Raw genomic sequence first — 23525 nt, 5'->3', positions numbered from 1 at the left:
TGGACCCTTAGAGAAAAATTCACCAAACATACAAAAAATAGAAAGCCTCCAAGGAGAGGCTGGCTAGCAATCATGAAGCTTATTTCTTGGAACCGTCGTGGGTTAGGAAACCCATGAGAAGTTAGGGCCCTTAAATGGATGTTGTTAACTCACAACCTGAATTTGGTGTACTTAATGGAGACTAAGTTTGCTTCTCTTGATCCATTTTACTCAATGTTGAAATCTATTGGTTCCTTAACCAATTGTTTTTCTGTTGACTAGACATGGCAAACCAACCCGCACCCACCGGGTCCCCCCGCCCCCGCCCCGATTTTTAACGGGGAAAAGCCGAATTAACTGGGTCCGGGTGCGGGTCTGGGGAAAACCCGCAGGTTTAATGCGGGGACGGGGGATACTCGCACCAGCCCCGCCCCGCACCCGTACATGAGAATTTACAAAGAAAAAAAATAGTGTAAAAATATGTCCCACATCAGGCATTTCATAGATATTGAAAGGAATGGGTGCTTATAAATATAGAAGCTCAACACTTCCATTGAGAAACAAGCAATAATACTAGTATGGTGGGCCCATTACTTACTTTTATGTAGTGATGATGGGCCATGTGGTGGCTCATCTCTTTAATTAATAAAGTGATGTTGTGCTTCCCAAGTCCAAATAATTAGTTTAAATTTTTATGTGACTATGGTTTTTTCTGCTGGGTCTGTTGAGAGAGAACAACAGAGTTTTGGCAGTTTTGTTTTTCTGTGGCTGCGGTTTTAATTTGTATCCGTAGCAGTTTTTTTTTTTGCTGCTTCTGTTGTACCGCGGGTGGGGGTGGGTGCGGGGCCGGGGAAACCCGTCCCTGTTGGGGGCAGGTTTGGGGGTGAGTTTTCTATCCCCGTCGGATCTGGGGGTAGGGGCGGGGCTGGGTACCATCAAACGGGGCCGGGGTCGGGTGTGTTAAAACCCGCCCCCGCCCCGCCCCGTTGTCATGTCTACTGTTGACTGCAATACTGCTGGTGGTAGTTAATCCATTACCCATGTTTTTCTGTCTAGGAAAGACTTGGTGGACTATGCCGTTTACGGTCTATCTCTCTTACCTGGGAAGTCAACCATACTCTACATATTGTATTTTACTGGGTAGAAGTAAGGTTTTTGTAAGGACATAAAGATATAGATACTTTGAGGTTATAGATTGTAATTGGCACTCAATTTAGGTGAATGGAATATGTTATGACCAAAAAAGTTGATATGATGGATTCTTGAGGAATGATATAGTGCTTAGAGTTTGAGTTGCCATGATTTGATTGAGAGTGCATATAGATTTGCATTGAGGAATGTGTAAGTCCACTGCCGTGTGTTTGAGCGCATGAGGTTGATCAGCTGCCTGAATCTTGACGAGGATGATTATTATTGCGCGCTTGGTTAGACTATAGTCGGGACCCAAAGAGCTTGGTTAGACTACGGTCGGGACTCGAAGAGCTTGGTTAGACTATAGTTGGGACTCAATATTTTGAATAGGGGCAATCGACTTATAACACTTGGACTTCATGTGAAGTTAGGTGGCGTAGCTCTCTGAAATTGGGACTACGTTTGTGGCAAGTGGTCTCGTGATATTCGTTATCCGAAATTGAGATGAGTATCCTTGACAACGTCAAAAGGCCTGAGTCAACATATAGTTATGCAATGCATGGGAACATATAGACTATATTTTTGGGATAGAATTTGATAGAGAAATAATTATGTTCAATAAGATGGATATAGATAGTTAAGTTTGATCTAAGAGATAGTTAAGTTTGTTGTCAAAAAAAAGAGATTCACTTGAGTATGATAGATATAATTCAAGATGAGAGATATCCATCAAAAGGATGGTACGTTTGTATGACTGTTTGTGTTTGTCATGTATATATTGTTGTCTTACAAGCCCATCCCCTCTGTTAAACTGGTACTTAAATCTTAGCTCCTATGTTTTCTTGTCTTGTGTTTTATCTATGCTTTTAGATCCCGGTGAAGAGGAGTACAAGGCTGAATACAAAGTGTTTCTTTCTACTCCTTATGCAGCAGGCGATGTAGACGTCATTATTTCATCATAAGTATGGTCTTGTTTGTATAGCCAGGGTGTATTTTGCGGTTTTATCTTTTGAGTCTTTTGATTTATAATGTATTCTAGATAATTGGTTTATCGAGTACCACGCAGTATCTGATTGATCTGCATACAACCTTGTACTTATGACATAGATATATAAATAATATATGACTGGTTCTGCTTATGTGTATTTGATGTATATACGTTTAATTTTAAATTCCTCCGTAATTCCCAATGGAGAGAGATTATTAATATAAGCGAGTTAGGATGGTTAATAAGGTTTCGCCGAGACGTTGGGGCGTCTCACAAATCGCCTAAAACTTCAACCTTTATAAAAAGGCTCTGACGCGGCCAAATTGCCTAAAACGTCAACCTTTATAAATGGCTCTAACTCGGCCAAATCGGCTCAAACGTCAACCTTTATAAAAAGGCTCTGACGCGGTGAAATCGCCTAAAACGTCAACCTTTATAAAAGGTGTTGACGCGGCCAAATCGCCTAACATGTCAACCCTTATGAAGGGCTCTGATGCGGCCTAACGTGTCGACCCTCTCCGACATTGATTAAAATGCCAGTTCTTACAAAGAGCTCTAGCGCGGCCAAATACGTCAACCTCCAGAGGGGGCTCTGACGATGAAACATCATCAACAAATCGACACCAAGAAATTCCACCAATGATGAAGAAATTTAAAATAATAAAGGTTGAATACAAAAATACATCAAGAAAGCGAATGACATCCAAAGACTAACAAAGCAATTACCATAAGGTTGGGATAACACTGAGACTTCCGAGGTGAGCCTATACTAGGTTGGATCATCTCACTAATATGATGTTCAAAATATACTCATTCATCCAATGTAGAACGTTAACTCACATTTGACACATCATCTTTACTTAAAATGTCTTAAAAGCATGTATTTTGTCAACTAAACATAACACATCTACAATTTTTCATTGTTAGATTCCACCAAAGACCAAAAGTTAAGTAATTTGAAACAATAGATGGTAAATAAATAAAAATAACATCAATCCGAATGACATAAAAAAATAAAATTTAAGATAAAAATTAAACAAATTATAAAAAAAACTAATAAAGAAGTTAATCATAATGTTTTTAATTTCGTGGGAGCCCTAAGTTGGATTGGATAATCACGTTAAGCTAAGAGCAACCATAAAAATGAGATTGACACCGCATATTCATCCAAAACCTTAAAGCATTAGGTATATGTGTCATCTCATTTATAATTTTCTCACCATCTACTCTTGGATCCAATATGGAATTTTAACTCATGTATGACACATTAACATCTCTCTCTCTCTCTCTCTCTCTTTAGTGTGAGACTTTCTGCATCTCTAATCCGGTGACATAGAAAATAAGGTTAGAGTGGTGCACAACATGATAAGAAAATATGTGTTGATGGTGGTTTCATGGAGGGAGGTTTATGTTCATTTCTTTCATGAGAATGAAGAAAATAACTAAGAACAAGAAAGAAGGTGAAAAAGGATTTTTAACATGAGGGAATTGGTAAGGAAAACTAAGGAGTGTGTGCTTTGACGGTAAGAGTATAATGAATAAAGTGAGTTTCTGGTAATTTTATGGGTTTGTTGAAGGATTTGAAAATTTTCGGGTAGTTATTTTCCCAAAAAACCAAACTCAATTAAAAAACGCCACATCATTTTAAAATTAATATTAAGTACGTATTTTGTTAACTCAGTAGAACACATCTGCATTTTCCATTGTCAAATTCCACCGAAGAACAGAGTGAAGGAATTTGAAATTACGAAGGTTGAATAGAAGAAACAGCAAGAAAGTGAATGACACCTGAAACTATAAGTTAAGTAAAACAATTAAACAAATGACATCTAAGAACTAACAAAAGATGTCATCATAAATTCAAGTTATCCTACACTGAGTTTGATCACCACATTAGATTAAAATCAATCACACAAGTTTGATTGATATAGCTTTTTCACCCAAAACCTTAAGACATTAGGTATATAGATCTTATTTCGTATATGTTGTTCAAAATATTTTCTTCCATCCAATATAGAACTTTCACTCACACTTGACATGTTAACTTCTTTTAATCAAGTGTGCAACTCTCCACGTACTTAATCATGTGACATAATCAAACAAGGTAAGACGGAGGCACAACATGTTCAAAGAGGTAGGGTGCATGTTCCTTTCTTTCATGAAAAGAGAGAAAGGAAATTAGAAGTAAAAAAACATATACGAAAAAGGAATTTGAACATGAGAGAGCATAAGTGAAACAAATAACTATTGTATATTTTGCTCGTGAGAGTATAAGAAATATCGTGAGTTGTCAGTGATTATATGGGTTTATCGAAGGAGTTGGATATTTTTGGGTAATTAGTTTACAAAAAATCATATTCAATTAAAAAAACACCATATAATTTTATATGTCTAATAAACAAGTATTTTATCAAACCAGGATAACACATCTACAATTTTCCATGGTCAGTTGCCACTAGAGACCAAAAATGATTGAATTTGAAATAACAGAGTTTGAACGAAAATGTTCACATGAAAGAAAATGACAACCAAAAACGAAATTTCTGGGATCTACCATGAGGAACCATCATGCTTCACGACAAAGTCGAACCGGGCTATGATACCATCGTTGGACCTTGTGGGGGAGCCAACACTGGTGTGCGTCGATTCATTGGACAAAGAGCAACCACACAAATGAGAATGATACCACATCTTCATAAAATTTGCCATAAATGTCTTAAATAGTTTTTATGTGATTGATACCATATTTTTTATATGATACCATCGTTGGACCTTATAGGAAACCAAAATTGAACAGAGAACAACCACAAAATTGAGAATGATACTACATCTTCACCCAATATTTTAAATTAAACGAAATCCTAACTCGTGTTTGGCATGGGTTTCCATACTAGTTTTATTAATAATGACTCTGGAAGTGTCACAAAATACCATTAATCTAATTCTTGAATTCAATCAAACCTATAACTAAGTAGGATTTTAGTTGAGTGACATAATGTCATATGAAACTGGTCAATTGTGACACATTGTAATATGTTTTTTTTTCCAAAGCAATTGACTTATGTGTCACAATTGAATTCGTCAATGTCATGCGACATTTCTGCCATAATGTTACTGAAGTGCAATCTAACTAAGCATTATAAATCATATCATTCAAAATAAACTAAAGCAAGCATTCAAATCATTCAAAATAATCTCAATTCGGATTAACATGACCTATGACCTTTAGCTGTGTAACTCAAAAAAAAAAAAAAATTGAAGGAACTATGCAACTGATGTGTTAGTTATGAATTTATAAATTTGATTAAGTTAAAACGGATATGTCCTTGTCTCAATAAGCTAGATTAATAATTTCTCAAAGCAATTCTACAATAGTTTCTTTTAGGGAAATTACAAAGTCATTCAAACAATAATAACAACTTAGATTAAACTTATATACATTGTACCTCAACATATATGTACTACAATTTTCTCCGCAACTTTCTACTATTTTATTTTTATTTAATGCAACTATCTACTTTATTATTAGTAAATTATGAAATAATAAAAAAACATGTGTTGGGCACAACCCAAAAGCCGCCACCTCCTATCTATAAATAATTACCCAACCTAGTAATCTTAAATCATTCCCACAAAGAAATCAAACAAAGATGGCTAAGAATAGTGTTTCCATCACTTCTTTCTACTCTTTGCTTTTGATATCTTCCATTCTATTTGCTTCATACTTCCATGCCTCTAAGGCACAAACCAATGCCCCACCAGTAGTGAAAGGGTTGTCCTATAATTTCTTTACCCAAACATGTCCCAACCTTGAAAACATTGTAAGGAACCATCTCACCAAGGTGTTCAAATCAGACAATGGCCAAGCTCCTGGCTTACTCCGTATTTTCTTCCATGATTGCTTTGTTCAGGTAATATATGTCACCAGTTATTCATGCAAAAAAATATTATTTACTATTTTGAGCTATATAAATTAATATTAAAGTGAAGAATAACAAAGAATGAATTGAGATTGAGTTTAGCAGAAGAGACTAGACTTATATAACATGACAAAACAATTGTCCGAATCTCAAAATATATACGGGCCAAGGTTTTTATCGATGGTAGGGTCCATAGGGAAAAAAATATCAATATAAAATAAGGATTTAGTTGATATGTTTTTGACTCTCTAATTGTTTTTAACACTGGAAATAATATAGGATCATGAAAAATATTTGACATTAATTGTATCTATATTAAAACCTATTTTCGTTAGTTTAGTGATGTTGGCTTAAAATTTTGGAGTGTGTTTTTCTCAAGTTCTTAGTTTTGATTTTCCCATACAAATTTTGTTAGGTTAGTTTGACTTTTTAAAAAAATATTGTATCTACGCGAAAATTCATACAATAATGATTTGTGATCGATTGGTAGTGTAAAATATTTTTATTCACGGTGTCTAAAATTAATATCGTTAATAACTCTTATATTATTACATTTAAACTTGTATATGTTCTAGTTAATTTTCCTAACAAAACTTTTTATATTCTCAAGTTTTCTTGCATGACTTAGTAGTTGATATATATGTATGTAGGGATGTGATGGATCAGTGCTACTGGATGGAAGTCCAGGAGAAAGAGATCAACCACCAAATGGAGGCATGAGAACAGAAGCCTTGAAAACCATTGATGACATTAGGGCTCTTGTCCATAAAGAGTGTGGAAGGATTGTTTCCTGTGCAGATATCACTGTCTTGGCTGGCCGTGAAGCCGTTTTCCTAGTAAACTCTATACTCCATTTTACTTTTATTTTATACATTTTTTTTTGGTACATAATTTTTTTCCCTACTAATCATGTTTTTGATGTTTCCCCTACTAATTTTTTGATACATTACTAATAGAAAAAATTGAAATAACCACAAAATTTTGTCTCTAATATTACTTTCAAACGATTTTTGAGATGAAATTAATCTTTTTTCATAACTAAACTCTTTTCATATTTCAATTTGGTCTAGTAGTAAATATAATTTGTTGTATAGAGAGTGCATATATTTTCCTTAAAAAAAAGGGAGTGAATATATTTATTGTTTCAAAAATAGATCAATGGCTCTAAAATAGATTTCAAGTTAGTGAAATTATTTCTTTGAAATAAAAAGTCATGTGGAGTTATGGTGAGAGACGATGGAGGTGACATTTGAGTGTCAACCTAGTTGGGATGTTTTTGTCTCCTCTTGATACCGTTACTACTTCTTTGCCTATTAAAAAAAAAAAGTTATGGGGAGAGTATAATTTATATTATTTTCAAAGGAAATAGGAGACAGTGGTTTCATTTCATTGACCTTTGTTGTCACATTAAACAGTTATTAGCTATAAGTTTATTATAAAAGTTATTAATATTGTGTACCCCAAAAAAAATATTCATTTTAATAATATGTAAACTTCACTTGTCATGAAAATAAAATATCATTACTAGTCACAACACACACATATATAAAATAGTTTCTTATACATATATAGTACCGTTGATACATACTTGATCAAGATTGTGATGAGTTTTACTTGTAAGACTATAGATTTAAATATTAACACACACTAGACAATCCGACAACTGATCGGTAGGTGAAAATTACAGGAATAGAAAGAAAAAAATAAGCAGCTAATTAAAAAATTATTTTGATAGACCCATATATTAATTGAACAGTGATATTTGTACAACTATTTTATAATAAATTATTGAACAACTTTCTCCTAGTTTCGTTATTTTTCTTAAACAATAGTGAGAGGAAACGAAAGAGAGAAAGTAAAAACGACATGAGAACATGAGAAAGACAGTTGTTCAAAAATTATACTAAAATAATTACAATATCATTTCTCATATTAATTTATTTTTGAAAGAAAATATAAATTAATATGAGAAATGATATGAAGACTAGAGATATTAAAAAACTTGAGTTTAGCTAGGTTGGTAAGGACAATGCATGGACAATGCATGATATATGCAAGGTCCGGTGTTTAAACCCCGGCCACCACCAAAAAAAAACTTGAGTCTTTTTTTATTACAAAATATTGACAGATTTTTTGACAAAAAATTTCTCACAAAGTCAAATAATCGAGTTATAAACATCGGAAATATATAAAATACAAACATAAAGTTGAGTCTAGCATAAAATGTTAGACTCTCATGTGTGACGAACAAATTATTTGGATATTGATATTGAGTGATCCACATATTTAATCGATGCTCAACAATATTTCCAATTTGATTTACTCAAACAAATATTTCCAATTTGATTATCTCAAATGTATGCAAACTTAGAAAAGAAAAGCAGACAAAATATAATATTTTTTCTTTAAAAAAAATATAATATTTTTATAGGAAAATATTTAGTAAAAATCCTTATAAAATATTTTACGCGGCGCCAGTCATTCAAAAAAATTATGAGCATATAGATAAGTATATTCTTGCCTCACAGAATATAAAAATTTGGCCACTTGATCAAAGACTTTGGTTTTTTCTCCCAACCAAAGTCTTGCTAGAAGTCTAGAATATATCTCAAAAGCTCAAACCCACGTTGCAAGACTTAAAAGTAAACTTTAATTATTATTTTTCAGACAATTGTTCTAACAACTTTTGACCTTTTCTTTTGTTTGACAACTCTTTTGTCATATTCTAATCCTTAAACTTCAAAGTATGATTAACTTTTTACATTATTATACTCTTAGTTTTAATTTTTTAAATATGCTTTACCTAAAGGTTATTATTTTATATTGACTATGCTAATACAGCTTTTTTGTAATATAATTAAATTAGAAGACAGCTTTAATAAAAGAGAAAAGGATTGAGTTATTTCTGTTGATACATGAGGAAAATGATGCTAATAGTAGATAAAACATAATATAGAATCAAAAGCATCTCCCATCATAAAAATAAACCAATCAAAAGCACCTCTCCAAAGAAATAATCAAAAGCATATTTCAAAAGCCAGCTTGTATTGGACTTTTCTGTTTGCATTGAACTTTGGATGTCTAAAATCGATTATACCAAGAGTTGCAAGATTGAACTTTGGAAATAATTGTCTCAGAAAGGGTAGTGTTAATGAGTCTCACTTAGTATAAGTGAGAGCAATCATTACCTCAATGGCTAGTATTGTCGGGTTGTGTTAAGCCAACTTCAATTTTTAAGATGGTATCAGAGCCTCCATTTAATATTTTCTAACATTATTTGACATAGTGATAAGGGAAATGTTAACGAATGCCCTCGGGGCGTTCTTTAAGCACCAAAAGTAGTAAATTTTTATGAAAGTTTGTGCATTTATTGCATTGATAATTGAAGTCATAAATTTTTTTAAGAATAATTTCTTTATTAGGAATGCTTAAAGAGTGCCCCGGGAGCACTCATTAACACACTACTAGAAAAAGCAAAATTAGAGAGGGAAATTAGTGACGGAAAAAATAAAATCCCTCATAAATTTCTTGGTCGCAAAATTTAGTGATGGAATTTGAGAGGGATTTCATGTTTTCCCTCACTAATTTTTGTTTTTTTAGTAGTGACATGACCCTTAAAGAAATAATATTTTGCTATGATCTTATACTTAATTGTACATTTTTCATTTTGTAACCATGATTTTCCTTTCTACAGTCAGGAGGACCTAATTTTCCAGTACCACTAGGAAGAAGAGATGGAAAAACTTTTAGCATTAAAGAAACAAGCAATCTTCCACAACCATTCAACAAAACAGATGTTACACTCAAAGTTTTTGCAGCCCAAAACTTTGATGTCACAGATGTTGTTGCATTATCAGGTGCACACACATTTGGTCGTGCACATTGTGGAACATTCTTCAACAGACTCTCCCCAGCAGACCCCACAATGGACAAAACCCTAGCCCAAAACCTTAAAAACACTTGCCCTAATGCAAATTCAGGCAACACTGCAAACCTCGACATTAGGACCCCGGCAAAATTCGACAACAAATACTACCTTGATTTGATGAACAAACAAGGTTTGTTTACTTCCGACCAAGATTTGAACATTGATTCGAGGACGAAGGGTTTGGTTAATGACTTTGCTGTTAATCAGAATTTGTTCTTTGAGAAGTTTATTAATGCTTTTATTAAGGTGAGTCAGTTGAATGTTTTGGTCGGAAATCAAGGAGAAATTCGTGCTAAATGTAATGTGGTAAATGGTGGTAAGAAATCTGTTTTGTCTACTTTGGTGGAAGAGGGAATGGACTTGATTGAGCAATTTTAAATTTAAGGCATAGTTTGTTAATTACTTATGTTGTCCTTCTAGTATGTTGTTGTTGATGTTGGTTTTTGGTGTATTTTGGGGTTTTAATGTTTCTTGGTTTAATGTATGACTCTTGTTGTAATAATAAGAACGGTTCACTAGTTCAATATGTACTTGAGTTTGCTATGGAAAGAAAATCTTGTTTTTCTTTCTTGTATTTCTGTTACTTAATTATACTTTTCAATTTTAATTATTGGATAATTGGGTTTGTCAAACTATTGAGAATCATTATATTAGAGAAAAACGAGACAAAACTTAGGTTTGTATTGAAAAATAATGGGAATGATACAGCAAGGAAAAGTTTGATACAAAATGGATAATTCTCTACCTTAGTATTATATAATAAACTAAGTTATGAGCCAATCTACTTATATTTCAACAGCCTCCGTAAGCTAGAAGATGTTCACAACACCTCACTAAGAAAGAAAGAAGAAAAAAAAAAACAATCAAAATAAAAAAGAATAATCCTCAAACTGGTGGAAGTTTAGGATCATAGCTCCTAAAAATCTTTGATCAACTTTTGGGTCCTTTCAAGCTTGTTTGACCACAACATTCATTTTTTTTTCTTTTTTAGATTTTTTTTGACAAAAAACTGGGATTTATTGATTACTAAACTTGTTGGAACATGTGTGGAAATTGAGTAAAAAAGACTAAACACAAATTCTCATGTTGGGTAGAACTAGTGTTGTGTGAATTGAAAAAAGTGGAAGTCCCACATCGGATGGAACACACACATTAGTAGTATTTATATAGTGGGGGTGTACCTCTAATTAATGGGGGTACATAAGCACTAGAGAAAAAATAAATATTGATATATATTTTATTATTTGGTTTGGAAATGATAAATTAAATAATTAATTTAATCATTATTAGAAAGTGCTTTCTTAGTCCTCAAGTTTTGCTAAAATATTTTGGTACATAATATAATATATTTTTGTACTAAATTTAATATATTTTAGTACTCAATTAAGATATTTTTGTACTAGATCTAATATGTGAATTACTTAATCGCAAAGTAATATGTTACTTGTTCCCAAAGTTTCTCATATTACTTGTTCCCAAAGTTTCTCACTTATTAGTTGTGAATTTTCTCTATAAATAGAGAGCTCACACAATGCATTCCACACACCAAAGAGTTTCATTGAGTTGTCGGGAACTCTTTCTCTCTTCTCCCTTTTTTGACTTGTGTTGACGAGTCTTTCATCTCTTCTCCCTCCTTCGACTTGTTTAACAAGTACTTCTCCTTTTTCTACTCCTTTATGTCCCTTCGGAATTAAGAGTGTTCTTAAGACTATAGTCCCTTTTTGGTTTAATGTCCCTTCGGAATTAAGAATGGTCTTAAGTTCATAGTCCCTTCGGTAATATATGTCCCTTCGGAATAAAGAGTACTTTTAAGATCATAGTCCCTATTTGGAATAATAATGTCCCGTCGGAATAAAGAATGATCTTAACGGTATATAAATATTATAACAATATTTTTCTATTTGAGGAGAAATGGTGGTAACACCATATTTGAGTGGTCATAGTACCATATTGATAGTTTGGAGAGCTTAAAGGTTAGAATGGTGGAAACACCATATTTGAGTGGTCTTAGCACCATAATAGAATGGTAATAATACCATATTAAAGTGGTTTCAGTATTAAAGTGTGGTCTTAGTACCATATTTGAAGGTGTAATTCTCGAACGATTTTCTACAGTGCAGTAGTTAATCGAACAGTTGTAGTTGGGCTTGTTTTATCCTGGAGGCGGCGTGGTTGATAGTCTACCTTGCACAATTTTGGGTAGTGCCACGAAACGTCTTAAAGAGAGCGACCTGGTCGTGACTCAATCTAGTAACAACTTCGGTAGATAATAGAATTTGGAAATCCAAATACAACAGTTTGGAAATCCAAAAACAACAATTTTAAGACGTTTAGATATGCTATGTCTACCGAAGAAGTTACTTATTGAGGTTCAATTGTCCCTAAATACAATAAGGATAAATCAAACTATAGATATACATCTTTTGACTGAAACGGTGAAGTGATTGTTGTTAAAACAACAACACTAAGAAATTCACATATCTTTTTTCATAAAATGTGAAATTAATTGTGGATAATTATAACTGCCCCTTGGAACATCACGTAATTACTTTCCCAAAATTCTTATGATTCGTGGTGATGTTGCTGCTTATTCTGTGAAGGGAATTGGACAAAATCATATGATATTAGCAATTACTTCTGGTTCGGCAGTAGGTTGGTACTCTTTGTACTGTTTTACGATTTTTTTGAAAATTGGAAATATGGACAAATTGTTGCCGCCTCATTTGAAAAAACAGAACATAGGTAAGCTGCTAACAATACAATGTTTAGAGTTCCAAGCTCCAAACCTATAATTATGCAATAAAGGAAAATAAATGGAATTGTGAAATTCTACTTTAAATTAGAAAGAATTTGAATTTCAGATTTCTATTGAATAAGATTGAGTTGACTCAGACTTAAAGAGAGACTTGTCTACCATACATTCTTGTGCAAAAAGATTGCACCTTTGATGGTATGTTCAAAATTAAACTCTCCTTCTATTTTATTAGTTGTATGATTTTAATATTTGACATATCAAAATTTATTGTGTGAACAAGCGTTTAATTTTAAACTTGAGTAACTTGGACTTAATTCCAACGTTATATGATTAGACAATTTTATTTATTGCAGTCAAGAAATATGAACCAAAAGTTCATATAAATCAGAATTTAGAGACATAATAAATTATGATATGTGTGAATTTGATGACACATAAATTAGAAATGATAAAATGATGTTTTTATCATATTTATTGATGACTGTGAATTTTGGAAAATAAAATGATATGCTCGAATGTTCAATTTTTATAACGAAAATTGAAATTTATAGAGTACCCAAGTCTAAGAACAAAAATTCTAATTAAGAAATTTTTGAAGAAAAGACAATCCAACTTGTCTTATTTTTGAACTTGGGATTGTCCGGACTATATTTGGCTTCAGGACCCCAAGAGAGTTAAACTCACTAGTAGAGCCTATGAATGTGTATTCATTAGGTATGTTATAAATAACGAAGCATATAGGTTTTACGACCTAAATGTTAAAGTGATCATAGAATTAAAGATGATGATTTCTATGAAGTAAGTACCCCTGTAAATTAAAGAATAGTGGGGGCACTAGTGGGGGTAAACTAAATCCCCTTCTAAAAATTAAGAAAGCTAAAAATGCTGAAGAGTATGAACTTGGTTTATACATTGGAAGAAGATTCATTAAGCCTTAAAGAAGTTATATCCTCATTGGATGCTCATTGGATGCTGAATTATGGCAAAAAGCAATAAACGATGAAATGAATCTTCTAGAGTCTAACAAAACATGACACTTGGTTGACTTGTCTCATAGTTGCAAAATCAATCGGTTGTATTTGGATTTTGGAAAAAGGAACTAAAACCTGATGGAACGGTTGATGAATACAAGGCTCTCCTTGTAGTCAAAGGTTTTAGACAAAGAAAAATATAGACTTCTTCGACATTCATTCACCAGTCACGAAAATCATATCCATAAGAGTACTAGTCCCTTTAGCCGCCGTTCATAACTCGATAGTACTCCAAATGGATGTGAAAGTTGCCTCTTTTTATGGTGAACTAGAAGAAGAAATCTATATGAAACAACCTGAAAGTTTTGCGATTCATGGACAAGAAAACAAGGTCTGTAAGTTAGATAATTATTTGTATGGTCTAAAATAAACTCTTAAGGAATGACATGAAAAATTTGACATTCTAATGCTATCGAATGAGTATAAAGTGAATGAAAGTGACAAATAATATTTGCACGATCATAAGTCTCTATAAAGACGACTTGCTCATATTTGCTTTAAAGATTCATTCAATGAATTATGTGAAATCATTGTTTATCAATAACATTGATAAGAAAGACCTAGACAAAGTTTAAGTAATTCTTGGTTTCAAGATTACTAGATCAGAAAAAAGAATTTTTTTTGATAAATCTCGCAAAGTTGAGAATTTCTTAAGGAAATATTATTATTTCACCGTAAACTTGCAATCATATATTATGATCCAAGTGTAAGAACACTTGAGATGGAGTTAAACAAACAGAATATGCGAGCATCATTGGCAGTCCTTAGGTAAGCCACTGATTGTATTAGACCCGACATTGCTAATGTCGTGAAACTCTTGTGCAAGTTTACTAGTAGACGGATGAGAAGCATTGCCATGCTATAGAAAGAGTCATGAGGTGCCTTAAGAAAACTATGACTCTAAGATTACTTCACTAGGAGTAACCTATTGTACTTTGATGAGTCATAGATTAGTATATTTTAATGCTTTATTTAGTTTAGTTTTAAATAAGATTTGATTTAATTATATTGCATTTTATTTCCTTTTAGAATATTTTACTTTAAATTGTCTTTTATTTTATTTTAGGAATGAATATATGGTGGAAGGTGCCTTGGAGCGAAAGAAAGAGGACTGGAGCAAATACAGCGCAAGAATACGAAGATACGGGACAAAAATATGTTTCCCCAATGTCAGAAGCTGGGCACGGCCCGTGCCAACATGTGGCATGGCCGTGCCCGTCCCCAGATTCACTTTTGCTGCTTTTTCTTCGGGCCCAAGTTATCCTGTTGCAGCTTTACCGTTTTATCCCTTTAGTTGCTTAGTTTCTAAGTCAATTGTAAATCTATAAATAGAGTAGCTCTCCACCATAAACATTCACCCTTTACTTTGTTTATTTCAAGTATTATTTCAATAAAAAGTCTTTATTTTCCTTTTACTTTCTTTGCAATTTATTTTACTGTTTTTCTCTCTTCTTCCCCCATGTCTACGATGAACATGAGTGAGTAGACTTCCTCGTTTTGGGATTGTTGGGGAGTCTAATGACTCAATCCTAAACAAAACAAGCCTAAACCCTAATTTCTATGTAACCCTAATTTCTAATCTAGATTCACCGTCTTAACGTGGATTAACAATTATCAAACTGTGGAAGCGAAAGCGGAGGGTTTGATAATCGTTAATCCATCATCCCAAACATCAATTCATAAAGCGAGAGCGGAGTCTTGATGTTGGAACAAGTGAATCTAGACAATAATTGCAAAACAGTGAAATAATCTTTGCAATTATTGAGATAAAGAGTAGTTTCAATCCTCTATGCATCTTCTAGTAATCATGTCAGCGAAATAGGCTTGGTTGCTAGAGGTAAACTCTCACCGGACTTTCATCGGAAAGGTGAGGGGCTAAGGGAAACCGGTCTTTAGAAATTAGTGTGTAAACCATGAAATTAGATGTTTAGGTCTTGTCTAGTGAAGGATTTGTCATTATGATGAACCAATGATCCAAAGGCTTTTTATTAATATTGTTTTTATCTTCAGCAATCAAAACCCCTTTTTACTAAACTTTCTCTCCCTCTAATCATTCACTAAAGGTTAATTAAGTTGAACAACTCCCTAGCGGAACGATACTTTTACTTACTACTATTACTTCGATAGGCCGTGCACTTGCGGTTTGGCTCTATCAAGTTTTTGGCGCCGTTGCCGGGGAGTTAACAAATTTAATTAGCTTTTTCTTAGTGATTAGAATTCTCTCCTTCTTTCTCTTTTCTCTTTCCTTTTATTTTTAGCCTTTTATTTTTCTGTTATCGTTAGCTTCTTGGGCTCTCAATTTTTTATGCGAAAAACCAGAAATCGAGTTGTAATAATCAACGAGATCGAAAGGTATTTGCATAAACGAAAGAGAGACGCACGAAATAACACCGCCATGGCCATTCGCACTCTCAAAGAGTATGCAACGCCGTCTACGACTGAGCCACAAGCTGTTATTGTGTACCCAACGGTTGAGGATGACAATTTCGAAATTAAGCCTGCCCTACTTAACTTGGTGCAGCAAAACCAATTCTCGGGATCCCCCACTGAGGATCTCACTCTTCACATCTCTGTTTTCCTACGAATTAGTGGAACCATGAAGGAGAACCAAGAAGCCGTAAGACTTCATCTCTTTCCCTTTTCCTTAAGGGATAGAGCTAGCGCTTGGTTCCATTCCCTCGAAGTCGGTTCCATTACCTCATGGGATCAGATGAGGCAAGCATTCCTTGCCCGTTTCTTTCCACCATCTAAAACCGCTAAACTTAGAGACCAAATCACGCGGTTCAACCAAAAAGATGGGGAATCTCTCCATGATGCGTGGGAGCGTTTCACACCATGGCCTAGAGAAGTGGCTTATTGTCCCCACCATGGCCTAGAGAAGTGGCTTATAGTCCACACTTTTATAATGGCTTGTCTTATACCACTAAGATGTCTGTTGATGCAGCTGCAGGTGGAGCACTTATGAACAAGAACTACACGGAGGCGTATGCCTTGATTGAAGACATGGCTCAAAATCATTACAAATGGACCGACGAGAGAGCCATCACTAGTTCTTCATCTTCCAAAAAGGAGGCAGGTATGTACGAAGTCTCTAACTATGACCACCTTGCTTCTAAAATTGATACACTAACTGAAAAACTTGAAAAACTCAATGTTAGTGCTATCAACTCTGCTTCTACTCCTTCTTGTGAAATATGTGGTATAACTGGTCATGCTGGTGTTGATTGCCAACTAGGTAGTGCTATTAATGGTGTTGAGCAAATGAATTATGCTCAATACAACCAAGGGATGCGACAAAATCAAAATTTTTATAAAAACCAAAATCCCTATGGACAAGTAGTACCACCCGGTTATGCAAACAACCAAAGATTCACTCAGAAATCCAATTTGGAAATTTTGTTGGAAAATTCTATTGCCAACCAAACTAAACAACTCCAAGAACTTAAAAACCAAACCGGATTTCTGAATGATTCTCTTTCCAAGCTCAATACCAAGGTTGATTCTATTGCTACTCACTCTAAAATGCTTGAAACTCAAATCGCTCAAATAACCCAACAAGTGGCTACCTCTTCCCAAACACCGGGAGTCTTTCCTGGTCAAACCGAAGCCAATCCCAAAGCCCAAGTTAATGTCATATCTTTTGGGGGTAGTAAGTTAGGCGAAACTTTTGCTAAGGTTAAAAACATTGGGAAAGAAAGTGTCAAGCCTTTAGATGATAAAATTGTGATAGAAGAAGCAAAACCGCTTGAAGAAAACAAAACTCCATCCCCCTTAAATCTTGATAAGCTTAAACTAGAGGGTAAGTTTGAAAAATTTGTTAACATACTTAGGAAGATTTGCATTAAACTTCCCTTTGCTGAAGCTTTGTCTAGGATGCCTCTATATGCCAAGTTTTTAAAGGAAATTTTTTCAAAGAAAAGGCCTATAGAGCATAGTGAGACAATAGCTTTGGCTAAGGACACTAGTGCAATCATTCAAGAAGCACCCCCTAAGCTTAGAGATCCAGGTAGCTTTGCCATACCGTGTGAAATTGGGAATGAAACCATAAACAAAGCCTTATGTGACTTAGGAGCTAGTGTTAGTTTGCTGCCTTTGTCTCTTCTTAAAAGGATAGGGATAGGAGAATTGAAACCTACCAAAATAGAGTTGAAGCTAGCTGATCGTTCTACCATGAAACTTGTAGGATTTGTCGCGGACATACCCGTTAAGATAGAAGGGATATATATCCCAACTGATTTTGTAGTCGTTGACATTGCGGAGGACGAAGACGTCCCCATAATCCTAGGTAGACCTTTCCTAGCCACTGCAGGAGCTCTTATAGATGTCAAGAACGGTAGGATAGTCTTTCAAGTGAGTGATAAGATGGTAGGATCTGAGTTGGAAAATGTTATGAAGGGTCCCGCTCTTTACTCTTATTGTATGCTTAACGATCATGTTGTGAAAGAACGTTCTATAGCGTCATCTACACAATATGATATCTTTGATCCATTCTAAGGACTCTTTCTAACCGTCAAGCTAATGATATTAAAAGAGCGCTTCGTGGGAGGCAACCCACGCATTTAATTGCTTTTGTTTTGTTTTTCTTTGTTTTAAGTTGTTTTGTAGGTAATTGTCTAAGTGTGATTCGAAAAAAAATCAAGAAATTGAAAAATTCTGAAGCCTCAGGACCAGAAAGGTGGCACGGCCCGTGCTAGGTATGGCACGGCCGTGCCAAGTTTTTAAGGAAAAAATGATGGTTGAAGTTAGAAAGATGGCACGGCCCGTGCCAACAGGTGGCACGGCCGTGCCCGACCTCTACACCCCATATATACACAAATTTTTCTTTCTTCTTCCTCATTCACAAACAACAACCCTCTTTCATCTTTCAAACTTCATTCTAAACCTCCATAACCTTCAAACCTTCAAACCCTCATATCTCCCTCAAATCTTAACCAAATCACTCAATTCTTTCACCAATCAACCACAAACTTCATCCAAAACAAAAACCACCAATCAAAAACATCTTTCATCCATCCAAACCCATAATTCACCAAAACCCTAATCTTTCAAAACCTAACCCAAACACCACAAAACCTTAACCAATCTCCATATCCAAACCAACAAACCTTCCTTAAACATCAACCCCAACCCTAAACCAATCCTTTCCACCAAAAATCCCCCCAAACCCTAAAACTTCAAACCAATTCCAACAAGGGTCAATGGCTTGAAGAAGAAGTGGCAAGGAACCAGCAAGCTCTCAAGGAGGACCTCCCCCAAAGAAGCAAGCACAAGTGAAGAATCATGGAATCCAGTTCAAAAACAACAAGCAAAGGGACAGGTATAAAATTCTAATCTCTAAACACTTGCATCCTTCTCGTTATCCTGATCCCAATACTTTGGATGCGCTAGAGCTTTTTGATGATGTTTCTAGGTTGATAGGAAAATTAGGTTGGACTGAATTGCTGAAACCTATGCGGGGTTATGAAAATTTTACTTATGAATTTTTAAGCTCAATTGTTTTCACTAAAGATAAGATGGATTATGATAACCCTAACCATAGAGTTGTTTTCCGGTTGATGAATATTGATTATGACATGTCACTTCAGCACTTTTGTGAGGCCTTAGGTTTTGCAAATGAAGGATATATTCATGATCATTGGGATCCTAGTCTAAAACCGGTTAACTATGACCCAGCTGCCTTTTGGACACGTATCACCGGCGTTTCCAACTATGTTCCTAGAGCCAACAAAGCTAGCAACATCCACAACCCCGTACTTAGGTACCTCCAAAGGGTAATGGCTTGCACTATTTGAGGTAGAACCGAGCTAGGAAATACTAGAACCGATGAGTTGTTCATGTTATGGGCAATGCTCCACAACCACCCCGTCAACACATGTTTCTATTTGATTGACTACCTAGACTTCTTAGGTAATAAACCAGCCGGTAAGGGAGACATAGTGGTGGGTGGCATCATCACATACATAGCTAGGTGTTTTGGAGTAGGTGAAGATGAGGGGATCAAACCAATTGAGGGCAACAATAGACTCAACATAGATACCCTCATTGCTATGAACTTCATTAAACAACGTCCACCCCTCCATTACCAACTCAAGCTAAATGTGCCTATCTTGTTTTTACTTCCTAACCCATCTCGGACTACCACCGAGGTGGAAGAAAATTGGTTGTATGTTGATGATGTGCAGGTTCTAGAGCAGCAAGATGATGAGGGAGAAGGTGCTAACTTGCACCAAGAGGGGCACCATGGCCATGAAACCGGTGAACTTGATGAACATCAAAGATGGGCATGGATTCACAATGAGATCGAGAGGATGAGCAACGAGCAACAAAGGTAAGGTGTTGAGTTATCCGGGCTTCGAAACGATGTCCAAAGAGGCAACCGTGTGAACAATGAAAACAATGAAATGCTCCGAAGGATGATGCAACACCTCCAACTTCAAGGTCCTCCTTATGGACCTCAATAAATTGTGAGCTTTCCTCTTCCTCTCTTCCCTTCTCTCTTCTCTCTCTACTACTCTTCTTCTACTCCTTCTTTCTTCTTCTTCTTCTTCTTCTTTTTAATTTCTTTTCTTTTTGAATCATTGAGGACAATGCTTCCCCTAAGTGTGGGGGGGCCTAATAAAGTGTCTAGAGTCGTAGTGTCCAAACTCCCTTGAACTTTATTCTTTTGTTTTGTTTTTATAGTGAAAGGCATGACTAGTAGCTTGTTTTTAATGTAAAAAAATTGGCATGAAAATTTTTGTTTTGTCTCTTCTTTAAAGGTTGCTTCTTGTACATGAAAGTAGTTTCTTGTGTTTCACCCATGTCTTGTTTTATTGTGAAAATCTCCAATGAGAAAAGCACTCAGTTGCAATCTTTGAGTAAATGTATGAATAGGTATTTTAAGGAGCACGTTCTATCTTTAGTGTTAACTTAGACCCTTTAAAGTCTTCAGAGTAAAAGTAATATAAGTTTGTGTGGGAAAATCAAATGTTCTTAATTGTTATATGCTTAAATTGTTAAAGTTATAATGGGGCGGGAGAATGGCACCAACATGTGGGGGAAAGGACATTCCCTAACTTCCTAATTGTGGTGGTGACTCCCTAATTTGAACTTAAATTAAAACAAATTCATCAATGCTAGGGGGAAAGGACAATTACATCCAAAAAGACTTCCTACGCGGAGATGAAACAAATAAAATTTTGCAGCACTGCTTAGGGTGATTTTGAATCTAGGGGGAAAGGACAATTACATCCGAAAAGACTTCCTACGAGGATAGATAGCCCCTAAGCATCTGCAGCCCCTTGTGCTTAATTGTTAATCTAATCTGATTTTAACTTAAATTCCCATCACTCTTCTATGAAATGAAGAAAGGACTTTTCTCGGTTACTTTAGCACTAAGGATGGAACCTATTCCTCATAATATATGTCTTATACAGGAGCAAGAAAAGGGTTGGACTGCACACACACACTCACTTGAGACTTGATGTTGGGTAGAATAGGTTCATGAGAAGTATTTGAAATTATAATTAGTGTACTTGAAGCAGAACCTTTCTTTGAGACATGTGTTCTTAATATTGCCATGAATAAATCTTTTGTTGCTGCTATGTCTATTGCCTTTTGCTTGAGGACAAGCAAGGATTCAAGTGTGGGGGAGTTTGATGAGTCATAGATTAGTATATTTTAATGCTTTATTTAGTTTAGTTTTAAATAAGATTTGATTTAATTATATTGCATTTTATTTCCTTTTAGAATATTTTACTTTAAATTGTCTTTTATTTTATTTTAGGAATGAATATATGGTGGAAGGTGCCTTGGAGAGAAAGAAAGAGGACTGGAGCAAATACAGCGCAAGAATACAAAGATACGGGACAAAAATATGTTCCCCCAATGTCAGAAGCTTGGCACGGCCTGTGCCAACATGTGGCACGGCCGTGCCCGTCCCGAGATTCACTTTTGCTGCTTTTTCTTCTGGCCCAAGTTACCCTGTTGCAGCTTTACCGTTTTATCCCTTTAGTTGCTTAGTTTCTAAGTCAATTGTAAAGCTATAAATAGAGTAGCTCTCCACCATAAACATTCACCCTTTACTTTGTTTATTTCAAGTATTATTTCAATAAAAAGTCTTTATTTTCCTTTTACTTTCTTTGCAATTTATTTTACTGTTTTTCTCTCTTCTTCCCCCATGTCTACGATGAACATGAGTGAGTAGACTTCCTCGTCTTGGGATTGTTGGGGAGTCTAATGACTCAATCCTAAACAAAACAAGCCTAAACCCTAATTTCTATGTAACCCTAATTTCTAATCTAGATTCACCGTCTTAACGTGGATTAACAATTATCAAACTGTGGAAGCGAAAGCGGAGGGTTTGATAATCGTTAATCCATCATCCCAAACATCAATTCATAAAGCGAGAGCGGAGTCTTGATGTTGGAACAAGTGAATCTAGACAATAATTGCAAAACAATGAAATAGTCTTTGCAATTATTGAGACAAAGAGTAGTTTCAATCCTCTATGCATCTTCTAGTAATCATGTTAGCGAAATAGGCCTGGTTGCTAGAGGTAAACTCTCACCGGACTTTCATCGAAAAGGTGAGGGGCTAAGGGAAACCGGTCTTTAGAAATTAGTGTGTAAACCATGAAATTAGATGTTTAGGTCTTGTCTAGTGAAGGATTTGTCATTATGATGAACCAATGATCCAAAGGCTTTTTATTAATATTGTTTTTATCTTCAGCAATCAAAACCCCTTTTTACTAAACTTTCTCTCCCTCTAATCATTCACTAAAGGTTAATTAAGTTGAACAACTCCCTAGCGGAACGATACTTTTACTTACTACTATTACTTCGATTGGCCGTGCACTTGCGGTTTGGCTCTATCATACTTAAATGGTACAAGATATAAAATAGAACATCTTTCAGATGAATATTTAGCGACTAGTGTTTGTATATTGAGCATCACTAGAGGAATTGTTTGTTAAAACAAATGATATAGACTCAGTCCACTATGCAATGAATCTGAGATGAGAACACTAGAGAAAACTAGTGGAGAAGCAAGTTGACAAGATGCTTGCTAATTGATATCCCTTAGTGGATAAAACCGTTTCCAGAAGTGTTAAATCATTGTGATAGTCTGCAGCTATTACAAAAATTGAGGATCGTTAGAGACGATAATTAAGGCATGAACACATAAAGGATTAGAGAGCTAGCTACTCTCAAAAGGAACGGTTAAAGTAGATCATGTACGTACCGATAAAGAATTAGTCAATCCTTTGACGAAAGGAATTACTAAAAAGAAAGTCCTAAATACATCCAATAGGATGGGACTAATGCCCAAAGGTCACAAGTGATGGTAACCCGACCTACATGACTGGAGATCCCAAGAAATAGGTTCAATGGGTAATAACAAGTCACAAGTGATAGAACATGCTATTACAAAGGTAAGAAAGCATGAATCCTGCAGTGACAGAAGGATGGGATAATAGAAACTCTTAATGAGATCTATACTCTATGTGGAGTGGAGTACATAGCTACAGGAGTACTCTTGATAGACTCACTTATATGAATGTGGAACTGAGGCCGGTTTCTATGGGATTCGGGGCAGAATACCTAGAGCGTTCGTTAAATCGGGATACACGTGCAAGGCCATAAATGCACGGGCTTTTAGAATACACCTTATGAAAAGGTTTGTGTGTGGGTTCTATGTCTGAGATAGAGTTCAATGCTGTAAGCAACTCTTGTTAATCAGAATTTTACTCGCTATGCAAAGGTTCAAGTTGTAGACGACACCTTTGTTTACTAGCAAATCTTATGGAGACGTT

At 35.1% G+C, this 23525-nt stretch overlaps 1 protein-coding gene and 1 pseudogene across 1 annotated transcript; one reads left to right on the top strand and one right to left on the bottom strand.

Annotated features, from left to right (window-relative positions):
• The first annotated feature begins 5723 nt into the window (after positions 1-5723).
• Positions 5724-10520, top strand: LOC146914811 (peroxidase 12-like). The gene is made up of 3 exons (XM_085717515.1): positions 5724-6009; positions 6669-6854; positions 9713-10520. Exons 1-3 carry the CDS (start codon positions 5749-5751, stop codon positions 10322-10324), a joined length of 1059 nt encoding a protein of 352 aa, XP_085573641.1. The 5' UTR covers positions 5724-5748; the 3' UTR covers positions 10325-10520.
• A 5970-nt stretch (positions 10521-16490) lies between these two features.
• Positions 16491-16606, bottom strand: LOC146914810 (small nucleolar RNA R71; annotated as a pseudogene).
• Positions 16607-23525: the final 6919 nt, after the last annotated feature.

The sequence above is a fragment of the Medicago sativa genome, chromosome 6 (assembly GCF_051527215.1).
Source record: "Medicago sativa cultivar Bolivia chromosome 6, Bolivia_mono, whole genome shotgun sequence".
Lineage (NCBI taxonomy): Eukaryota > Viridiplantae > Streptophyta > Magnoliopsida > Fabales > Fabaceae > Medicago > Medicago sativa.
This window is presented reverse-complemented; position numbering and strand designations above follow the sequence as displayed.